The sequence below is a fragment of the Neomonachus schauinslandi genome, chromosome 16 (assembly GCF_002201575.2).
Source record: "Neomonachus schauinslandi chromosome 16, ASM220157v2, whole genome shotgun sequence".
Classification (NCBI taxonomy): Eukaryota; Metazoa; Chordata; class Mammalia; order Carnivora; family Phocidae; genus Neomonachus; species Neomonachus schauinslandi.
Genome location: NC_058418.1, coordinates 5,637,275 through 5,648,077, shown reverse-complemented (window position 1 = coordinate 5,648,077; position 10,803 = coordinate 5,637,275). Strand labels below are relative to the sequence as shown.

At 55.9% G+C, this 10,803-nt stretch overlaps 1 protein-coding gene across 1 annotated transcript; it reads right to left on the bottom strand.

Annotated features, from left to right (window-relative positions):
- Positions 1 to 1,276: 1,276 nt before the first annotated feature.
- Positions 1,277 to 8,708, bottom strand: VSIG10L (V-set and immunoglobulin domain containing 10 like). Its single transcript, XM_021681386.1, has 10 exons — positions 8,605 to 8,708; positions 7,679 to 8,524; positions 6,998 to 7,291; positions 6,562 to 6,846; positions 5,694 to 5,948; positions 4,958 to 5,236; positions 4,421 to 4,717; positions 3,446 to 3,559; positions 3,098 to 3,252; positions 1,277 to 2,618 (listed from the first exon to the last, which is right to left on the bottom strand). Exons 1-10 carry the CDS (start codon positions 8,660 to 8,662, stop codon positions 2,547 to 2,549), a joined length of 2,655 nt encoding a protein of 884 aa, XP_021537061.1. The 5' UTR covers positions 8,663 to 8,708; the 3' UTR covers positions 1,277 to 2,546.
- Between the last annotated feature and the right edge of the window lie 2,095 nt (positions 8,709 to 10,803).

The following is a 10,803-nucleotide window of genomic DNA, read 5'->3' as shown; positions in this document are numbered from 1 at the left end:
AGAAATGAAAGGTCTAACTGATATAGAAAAGATATAGAGGATCCAGGTACCCAGGACCCCAGCCTTCACCTTTCCAAAAAGATCCAAGAGCTCTGTTTCCCTAAAGGCTCTTTCATCCCCATCTTTAACCAGAATACCTCACATCCTTCCCTTCCCCGGGAGACGGATGCATTAGTTGTTTCTTCCTTCTTTGCTGTCAGACCCACCTCCCATGATATAGGTTGAGATGTTTGGTTTCCCAGCCTCTCTTGCAGTGATGTGGCTAATTTGGGGTCAATAAGGGAAGTTTGCCGATGGGCTTCCAGGAAAGTTTTTTCCTCACTCATGAGGTTGGTCGAGGGAAGGAGTGTGGGAAGGGAACCTTGCTCCCTTCCTTTTGTCTTCAGATACAGTTGTGTGAAGAGGTGATGCCTGGAGCTCTAGCAGCCATCTTGCCACATAAGACAATATGCCAACCCACTGAGGGTGGCCGAACAGAAGGATGCAGAGAGCTCAGGTCCTTCACAGGGTTGCTAAGTTGCTGGAGCCAGCCTGAAACCACCATTTATTTTGCTACCATTTATTGTGTTACTTGCAGCCAAGGGAATCTTCATTGACACACTCCCTAAATTTCCAATGAGAAACCCAGCTAAGAAAGAAAGGCATCGTGCTGGGGAGAGCAGCCGCAAGCCCAGCCTTCCACTGGCGCCACAACATTTGCTCAGTCAACCAATATTTATTGATTACCTGCTGTGTGCCAGGCTCTGTGTTAAGTGCTGGAGATAATGACATGGTCTCTGCCTTCCTGACATTCTCAGTTTAGAGAGGGAGGCAGAGGTTAAACAAGTACATACAGATTTCAGTGAGAGAAGCCAGAGGTTCAGAGGCTGTGGGACCAAACCCATGACCACGGCAGCCTCCTAAGCTGGTAATGGTTACATTTTTAGGGTTTCTGGACCCGATTCCAACACTGGAGGGTTCCCTCCCCCAACACAGTATTTCTATCATTCTCAGCCTGTACATGCTATCTTCCCCAACACTGTTATCCCCACAGACCCAAGGTCTTCCATGTAATGGGGAAAAGCAACCTGTGCAGATCTAGATAGACCTGAGAATTCTCAACACACCAGGTGTCTGAGAATTCAACTCCAATCTGACACTGTCTCCCCAAAGACAGCAGGAGATTCTAAGATTCATGGTGCAGTCCTACAAGACTGCCACCCCCATTCCCCACTTCAGACACCAGCTGCAAGCCCCAAACTGCTACCCATGCTTCTGACCAACTCCCTACAGCTGGAGGTTCCAAAGACCTCTTCCTTGGATTTGATTAATTTCCTAGACTGGCTGGCAGAACTCAGGGAAACACTTACTTATATTTACCAGTTTATTAAAGGATATGAGGAAGGATATGAATCAACAACCAGATGAAGAGATACACAGGGCAAGCTCCCAAACAAAGGAGCGTCTGTTCTTGTGGAGCTTGGTGGTACAGAGGAACATTCTGGTTCCTCCAGCGTGGAAGCTCTCCGGAAATGGACCCAAGGCTATCCTCTTGGGTTTTTATGGAGGCTTCATTATATCGTCATGATTGACTAAGTCACTGGCCATTGGCTGATTCAACCTCCATTCCCTCCCCCTCCTGGAAAGGGGGGGGGGCAGCGAGGGGTTTGGGAAAGTTCCAGTCTTCCAATCACAGGTTTGGTCCTCCAGGCCACCAGCCCCACCTTTGGGTGGGACCCAAAAGTCACCTTCATTAATAACAAGACACCCATTTCACCTTTGTGGCTCTGAATCGTTTTCAAGAACTGTGGATCAAGCAAGGTCAAAGATATCTGAGAAACATATTTTGGTCATCTGAATGACCAAATATATATTTCCTATAAATCACTGTAGCTCAATTACCATTATACTTGAGAAGTGAATAACCTGGGGCAAAGAGTGGTGTTCCAGGCAAAGCAAACTCTGGGGCAAAGCCCCGGAGGCAAAATAGAGCTGTGTGGACAGAAATTGAGTAGCAGGGGTGAAAGTACAGGAAGGGGAGGTCAGAGGTCAACAGAAGTCAAACCACAGGGCTCTGAAAATCATAGTGAGGAGTCAGGACAATATCTGAAGAGCAATGGGCATCCCCAGAAGGGTTTAAAGAGGAGAGGACGTGGTCTGAGCTATTTTAAGCTGCAGACGCTGGGAACTGGATGGGGCATGGCCTGGAGGAGACAAGCGGATGTAGGAAGACCTTCTGAGAGAAAGAGGCTGGGCCCCTCCTGGGGCTTGGACAAGCCCGGCCTGTCCACCAGCCTGTCCACTACTGAGCCTGCAGGTCCTGCCTGCCTGGAGGTTTTGCAAACCACACGGGTAGATCAGCAGGAGTCTCTCCCAACCCAGAAGCCACAGCTCCTTAGTTGCACAAATACAAGTAGTCTTCTGCGCTGAGAGGGAGACAGGAAGTCTCATGTTCAGGGGCCAGTCTTCAGTCACAGCAGGACAGGAAGGCCCTGCCTGCTGTTGGGGTGAAATAGGAGGTCCTACCAAAAAAAAAAAAAAAAAATCCTGCGCAGAGCGGGCCCTGGTCACACCTGTGTGGCTGCCCGAACAGTCCTTGGGCCCCCACCCGTAGAGATGACTGGACTGGGGCCAGTGGCCTAGAAGAGAAAGGGAGGGAAGGGGACAACCTCAGGGATTACCCTGAATGTGACATGACTCACGCTTTTCTAATGCTAGCTCACATCAGTCAGACATTAGTGGGGTTCCCTCCATTTACAACAGGGAAAAAAGAAATGTCCGCCCACCCTTGGGAGAGATAAGACATGTGGCAACCCAGCTTTTTGGGGGAAGAAGACATTCCATCCCACGTCTGATAGAAAATGTAAGTTTTGCCAATTTTTATGGAAAAGAATAAAGGAGTTCTCCCTCCTTTGGAGGGAAACTGGAATTTCACTCTTAATATGACAAAAATTGGATGGGAATTCCTGTCCCAATTTTATGTATTAAAAGGGGGGGGGTGTTTACCAACTTTGTAAATCAACAAGTAAACCTGGAGGAAGAGGACTCAGACCATCTCCTCTCCCTAAAACACAAAAAGTTCTCCCCCCATTCCAGGACATGGGGCACCCCCACTCACCTGGTGGGCCCTGTTTGGGCTAGGGTCCTCCAGTGGGACTTTGAGGGGCAGAGGCTGTGAGGTCTGCACTGGGGTTACGCTCTGCATCTTTTTTTCCAGTGGGGCAATCACAGGGGTCAAGGAGGAGGGATGCTTCTTTTTCTTAAAAGAGTATCCTGGAAAGAGGAGGAAGAGAAACAGAAACACGTGATTGGCTGTTCCAAGCTGAGGGGCGGAGCCTTACTCTGATTGGCTGATATGGAGGTAGAAGGCGGGATGAATGACCTGTGGCCGTTCTGACTGGTTCAGCCAGGTCTCCAATGGGCCTCTTCCTAGGGACCCTCCCGGGGTGGGGGGCCCCCCACTTACCCCTAAGGCTGCACAGGCAGCAGATACACAGGTAGAGAGGTGCTGCCAGGAGCGCCAGGCCAAGTAGGGAGCCCAGGACGATGCCAGCAATGGCCCCAGAGCCCAGGGTGGGACCTGGAAGAGACAGAGAGATGGAGGATAAGGAGCCAGGGCTGGACCCAAGTTTCCTAAGCAACCTGCTCCAACTATTTCGGAACCCAGGCATCTGGGACCCCAGACTCTCATTTTTATTTAGCATTTACTAAGTAACTGGTGCGAATGGCATTCTACCAGATGGTAACAATCCACTGGTGAGCAAACCCGGATACCCACTCTCATGGGGATTAATTTTTAGGGAAATCAGAAATGAATGCACAAATTAATAACATAATTACAGGTTGCACTAAGAAGAAAAATAAATGTGCTATGACAGAAATAATGTGTTATAGAAATAGAGTCAGTCTTCTGCAAAGACTGTTTTCAAATAAGGTCACATTCACAGGTACTGAGGGTTAAGATGTCAATATATCTTTTGGGGAGAGACACAATTCAACCAATCAAGTCAAGATGAGAGCATTAGGATGAGCCCTAATCCAATATGACTAGAGTCCTTACAAGAAGAAGACAGACACAGAGAGGGAGGAGGAGGCTGTGGGAAGCTGGAGGCAGAGACCACAGCAATGCAGCTACAAGTCAAGGAAGGCCACGGATTGATGGCCACTATCAAAAGCTGGAAGAGGCCGGCAAAGATTCTACCCCGAGTCTCAGAGGGAGCACGGCCCTGATTTCCCTGAGATGGAGCACTGACACCTTGATTTCTGCCTTCTGGCCGCCAGAGCTGGGAGAGAATACATTTCTGTTGGTTCGAGCCACCCAGTTCATGGTCCTTTGTGACCGTAGCCCCAGAAAACGGATACAAGCAGACAAGCAGGAAGGATACAAGGAAACAGACTGAGGGAGGCAGCCCAGGAAAAGGCTCCAACAGCCCCAACTCACTGGCCTGGTAGACTCGGCTTTGTGATGGGGTCCCTGGCTGGCCCCCCAGGGTGGGCAGGATACGGAAGGCCCAGGTCCCGGGGTTCTGACGAGGAAGGGGCACCACAGCTGACCGCTCCTGAGGCCCCAGGATGAACAGGGAGATCCAGTCCTTGTAGGTAGTGGATCTACCCAGGTCAGGGCCCTCTGGTCGTGCCTGGATCTCAAAACCACTGATCAGGGCCCCATGTTCCACATCCCAAGTCAGCACTGCTGCATCCTGGGCTCTCTGCAGCCTCCATGAGGAGATGGAAGGTCCTGGGGGGATTAAGGTGGGGGTTGAATTTATGGGTCATAGAGGGGAGAGGGAAGGGGGCTGCAGGCCTGGACTCAGGTCCGGGGAGCAAAAGGTCTGGGGAGGCTTCTAGGCCTATAAGAGGAAGAGACTGAGGGGCCTGGACTCTTGGATCTGAGGGAGAAGGAGCTGGGGACTGGGTTTGAGGTTAGAGAGGGCTGGAGGACCTGGACTTCTGGGTTCTGGGAAAGAAACGGACTCACCAGTGAGCGTGATCTTGTTGCCCCCAGCACCCAGAGCCCCGCTGCACAACACGGAGTAATTTCCCAGGTCCCAGTCCAGTCTGAAGTTGCTAATGAGGAGCCTGCGCCCATCTTGGCTGAGCCGCAGGCGACCCCCACCTCCTGGGGCCACGGGCCGCCCTTCCCGGGCCCAAGATGCTCTCGATGGTGGAGGACAGCCAGTGGCCTCGAGCGCCACCTCTGTCTCCCCTGACTGTGTTTCCTCCACTGTGGGAAGCAGCAGCACCTCCCGAGGGGTCTCTGCAGGTAGAAGAAACCCAGCCAAGTCAAGACCTCACCCTGGAGTCAAAGACCAAGTCCTGCGCCCTTTGGTGAAGTAAATCGCTGTGAAACTTTAGCAAACAAGGAAGCACTGCCCATTCACTCACTCTCTCATTCAATCATCACCTGATGTCCTTAATAACGACTTATTAGATACATACTATGGACCAGGTTCTGAGCGGGGGAACTCATTATTATTCCAGGGCCTTTATTGCTCTGGACACGTAGGAAGGTGTCAGCCCTCTTCCTGGGTCCAGGAAAGAAATTGTGGCCCTTCCCCTGCTTGAGGTATAGGAAAAACCTTGGTCCTTCTGTAGGATTTAAGGAAAAGGAAATCTCTTTTCCTGGAGTCAGAAGTCTGCCTTGCTCATTTCCTAAAGGAGCTAAGAAATACCCCCTCCTCGGGAAACAGGAAAGAAGTCCCGCCGGCTCTCACCCGGGGTGACAGTGCAGGTGCGCGTGGTCACCAGGTGGCGAGCGAGGCAGGTGACGGGGACGCCGCTGAGTCGGGGGTGGGCGGGGACAGCCGCCTGGAGCTCAGAGGGCACCGGCCCCGCGCGGACGCCTTCAGGGAGACCCTGGAACTGCAGGGAGGCTGCAGGGACCCCGCCGGGCCACGCGCAGCGGAAGCGGAGGCTGCGGTCCCCCGGACCGCCTTCGACTGAGCACTGTGGGGACCCGGGAGGCAGATCTGTGGGGCGGAGGGAGAGATCAAGGGGTCAGCCTCTCTCCCCTCACCCCTCCAGCCCCGCCTCTCCGCGCTGTCACGCCAACCCTTCTGCACCGGCCCGTAGGCGCCGTCCGCGCCCCATTCTCTTGCCCCCCAGCTCCCTTTCCCAGAAACTTCCGGGCTAAGTGGGCAGCTGCAGCCCCACTGACCGCCTCTCTTTCCATCTCCGCACTGATTTCTTTCCTCGCAAACCTAACCCCGCCCCTTCCTTTGTAGTCCCACCCCTTCCACCAAGTTACTCTGGGCCTTTAGCCAGACATCTAGGCCCCTGCGGTTGCGCCCCGTCCTACATCTAAGACAGCTCCGCCCATTTCTAGAATGACCCAGCCCCCTTTCTCTTGTGACCCCGCCCCCTTCCCAGGTAATTTCTTTATTTGCTCATCCCACTTACTGGCCCAAGCGCCCTAAGTCCCTTCCGTTTCTGGTCTCCACTCTTCGCCATTTGACCCTCTGCTTAATTTGTTGAGATCGCTTCTTGCCCAGGAGTCTCCGCCTGTTAATCTGGCCCCGCCCCCCCGTTGTGGCCCCCGCCTTCTCCGGGTACCCCGCTCCCTCCCGCCCCGGCCGTGCTCACCCGCCACCGTGAGGTGGAGCACAGAGCGGCGGCGGTGGCCGGTGTGTGGGTTCGCGGCGAGGCAGGCGTAGGTGCCGGCGTGGCCCCGCCCGACCGCGGGCAGCAGGAGACGCGGGCCGGCGGGCACCGCTGCCTCGGCCGGGTCGGCCAGGCTCCACGCGATGTCGGCGGGCGGCCGCGAGGCGGCGGTGCAGCGCAGGGTCACGTTGCTGCCCGCGGTGACATAGCGGGCGGGGGCGGCGTCGCGATCCGAGGAGACCTTGATGACTGGTGCATCCGGGCCGTCTGGATGAAGGGGTCCGGACCGGGAGAGCCAGGGTTCCCCGGGACTCCGCCACGACCCCTGGGCGCTGGACCTCCAACCCCCCTCCGCCTCGGACCAGGAGCCTGAGCTCCCAGATCACCGCCCCCCAACCCGAGGCACACCCCCACTCACAGGAGACACTGACGTCGGCCGCAGCCTCCGTGTGGCCGAAGGGGCTGCGGACGCGACAAGTGTACCGGGCCTGGTCGCTGCGCACAGGGCGCATGATGAGCAGCTGGTCGCCCTCTGTGCGGATCCGGCGTGGCTCTGCTCCCTCAGGGTCCGTTGCCTCGAGGGTGCGTCCGTCCCGGCTCCAGCTCAGCTCCCCGCGACCCGGCCCCCACCCCAGGCAGCGCAGCCGGAGCTCGGCCGCCCCCTCCTCTGTCTCGGGGCTCTTGGGCTGCACGGACAGCTGGGGCAGCGGCTCTGGGAGAGGGAGACGGGCTCAGGACCTGGTCCCCGGCCCCCTCGCCCCCTAGATCCAGGACTCCAGGCCCCAGCCTTCTCCACTCCTCCCACCCAGGACTTCCGAAACCAGCCCCAGGAGTCCTCCTCCTCACAGACCCGCAAGTCTGAGTCCCCCACTCTCTCCTCTCAGAGACAAGATTCCAAACCCCCAGGGGTCTTGATCCCCAGGTCCAACTTCCCTCAAGAACATTTGTCTTGACCCCCAGCCCCTCTTATCCGTCCTCCCTCCAACCTAGAAGTCCTGTCTCCCCTGCCGAGGGACCCCCTTCCTTAGGGGAGAAAACACCGTCAGACAGCAGCCACCTGCCCAAAGGGCCTGCACTCTGGACCTCAGTACCCACTTACCATACACACCCACCGTGAACTCCCGAATCTGCCGGGAGACCCCAGCCCTGATAACCTCGGCAGTGTAGACCCCAGCATCCTCCAGCTGGGCAGAGGCAAGTTCCAGCCCGCCTTGGGCCTGGTCAAATCGTAAGCGGTCTCGATGAGCAGGGTCCAAGCTGATCAGGGGGGACCCTGGCCCCAGGCCTCCGGCTGCCAGCACCTTGGAGCCTCGGCGCCAGACAACCAGAGGAGCAGGAGGGCCAGGGCTGGGAACCGGAACTAGAGGGAGCCGGATGGTGGTCCCCACTAGCACCGAGAGAGGCCTCCCCACTTGCTGGGGGAGGCTTTCCTCTGGGTGGGCTACTGCGATGACTTTGGATTCGGGGTTCTGGGCAGATATTTCAAGATCCCGATCCTCAGGGGAGAATTTTGAACCTGGGGTCTCAACAGATACTTCAGGATCTGGGACTTGAGCTGAAATGTTTGAAGCTGGGGTCTTAACAGAGGAGGAGGCCTCTGAGTCTTTGGCAGGAACTTGAGAACCCACAACATCAGAAAATACTTTGGAATCCAGGATTTCAGAGAAGGTAGGATCCAGGCTCAGCTTTTGGTCCTCAGCAGAAACATCTGACCAGACGGACCTGGGCACATCGCTAAAATTCAAGGCCTCAGGAAACCATTTGGAATGAGGGACGGCAGCAGTGCTTTTTGAACCTGGAGACTGATCTGGAAATTTCCAGCTGGGGGGTTTGATGGAGGAGACTTTTGAACCTGGGCCCTGGGAAGAGCTTTCTGAGTCCAGGGAGAAATTGGTTTGCTGAACTCCAGAAGAGGCTCTGTGGGTGAGGACCCCTCCTCCGGAGGCTGCAAGGAGAGGAGGGGAAGGCGTTGAGGGGCTGCTGAGAAGGGGAACCGGTGGGGAAGGGGCCGAGCAGGGGACTTACCCAGGAGCAGGAAGAGCAGCAGAGCCCGTGAGGTGTCCATGGTGCTGGCCACACCCATGAGGACACTGGAGCGGGCCTGCACCTGTGCCTCCCCGGTTGACGAGTCCGACAGGACTGGTAGCTTCCTGGGCGGGGAAGGAAGCCAGACCCAGTGGGAGGGGCCAGGAGCCCCCACCCCCAATCTAGTGGCAGAGCCAGCCACCCCACCCCACTGGTCCTCATCAGCTGGTCCCATCTGACCCCTGCGCTCCCCACCCCCGGGATGAAGATGGTGAGAGACGGGTCCCAGCGGAAACGTGGCAGCAAACCCTTGGGGAACAGAAGCCAGGAAGACTTCTTGGAGGAGGGTGAGGTGACCCTTCAGAGAGCCTCACCTCTGATGGCCTCAGCCTCAGTTCAGGCTTCCTCCTCACCGGCCTCTGACCTTGAATCCACTCTGTCCTGCCTGCAGCCTCAGATACCTGCATTTGACCCTGCTCCCACTCTGCTCCAACTCCTCCCATAGCTCCCTGCTGCCCTCAGAACAAATCTCCACTGGCTGTCTCCCACCCTCTCCTGAGACCCAGAGTTGCATCTCCGTGCCCCGCTGGGCCTCAAATGCCTTGCATCCCATCAAACTCAGCATCTTCCCTCCAACACAACCCCCTTCCTGGGTTCTCCATTTCAAGTGTGGTTCCACATCTATGCAGAGGTTGGGAGCCTTCTTCCCTCCTCTCCCCTCCTCCTGCTCTGCCCCTTCCTCTCCATTTCCACTGGGCAGAACTGTCCTCTCCCCTAGCCTCCTCCCTCCAGCCTCCAGCCTCCGCCAGTCTCTGGATCCACACTTGACCCCTTTCTGCCCCTGCCCCTCCCGTGGCTCCCCTGTGCCCTCAGGAGACATCCAAGGTCCCTTCTAGACCCAGAGTGGCCCAGACCTACCCACTCCGGCCATACCCTCCACCCTCTTACTCTGAACATCCAGCCATTCTTATGCCCCATCTCTCCCCTCCCAGATTTGCAGGCCGTCTCTCCTCTTCCTGGAATGCTCTGCTCACTCCCTGTCCGCACGCCCCACCCCCCACCAACAACTTGTCCTGCAGCCTCACCTAGTTAAGAATCATAATAATAATTACCACTTCTCCTGTGCCAGGAACAATGCAAAATGCTTCCCAGGCATTATCTGCCCGAACACTTGCAAATGCCCTATGAGCTGGGTGTCATCATCCTCATTTTACAGGCCAGGGGACTATGGCTCAGAGAGGTCAAGGGACCTGCAGGAGGTTGCACAGCCAGAGGGCAGAGCTGGGCTTTGGCTCAGGGCAGTCAGACTGCTCACTCCTTCGGAAAGCTCCTACCACCACATGCTGGGCTCAGCTCAGTCCTCTGAGCTTATCCGGAGAGTTCTCACCATGCTGATGGTAACAATGGTAAACATACAGAGTGAGCACCTTCCTTGTGTCAGGTGTGGTTCTGGTGTCGGGGCGGGGGGGCTACATTAATGGGGTAAGTTTTATAGCTTAAAGATGCCTGCAAATTCGACCCTCCTCCCTTAAGGAGTAGGGTCTATGTCCCTTCCCCTCAGATCCGGCTAAAGAGAGTAGAGAAGTGACCCCACTCCAGCGTCTGCTTCTCGGCCTGCAGACTGGCATATTCCCCTTCATGTGTGGTAGAACGCTCCTTCTTGGAACCCAGCCACCATGCTGTGACAGAGCTCCAGCAGCCCCCCCAGAGAGCAATCGTGGCCCCTGGTCAACAGCCAGCTCAAGCCAACAACCCCGGCCAGCTTGCAGGCCGCATGACGGAGTCATCTTGGATGTCGATCCTCTGGCTCCACTTGAGACCCCAGCCGATGCCACCTGAAGAGGTGAGCTGTCCTGCCAAGCCCTGCCCAAATTTCAGATTTATGGGCAAAATAAATGATTGTTGGCTTAAGCCTCTGAGTTTTGGGGTGGTTCGTTATGCCATGCCAGAACCAGAACACGGGTTTTATTACTAACTGCACCTGAGGGAGGAGGAAATCCATGCTCAGAGAGTGGGAACTTGCCAGAGTTCTCCCAGAGCCAGGAAATGGTATGGCCACAGCCTCGGGATCCAGACCCTGAGCCCTTAACCACTACAGTGAGCCCTTCCTATTTTGATCAGTCAGATAGGAAACCGAAGCTCAGACACGGGATGTCACTCACTCAAGATCCCACGGCCGGTAACTGTGAGCGAGGCTCT

Excerpts from the sequence above, each read along its gene's own strand:
- VSIG10L (XM_021681386.1), bottom strand. The coding sequence starts at position 8,662 with ATGGGTGTGGCCAGCACCATGGACACCTCACGGGCTCTGCTGCTCTTC. Across the intron at positions 5,237-5,693 it reads CACCTGCACTGTCACCCCGG|AGACCCCTCGGGAGGTGCTG; the intron begins GTGAGAGCCGGC and ends TTCTACCTGCAG. Across the intron at positions 4,718-4,957 it reads CAACAAGATCACGCTCACTG|GACCTTCCATCTCCTCATGG; the intron begins GTGAGTCCGTTT and ends TAATCCCCCCAG.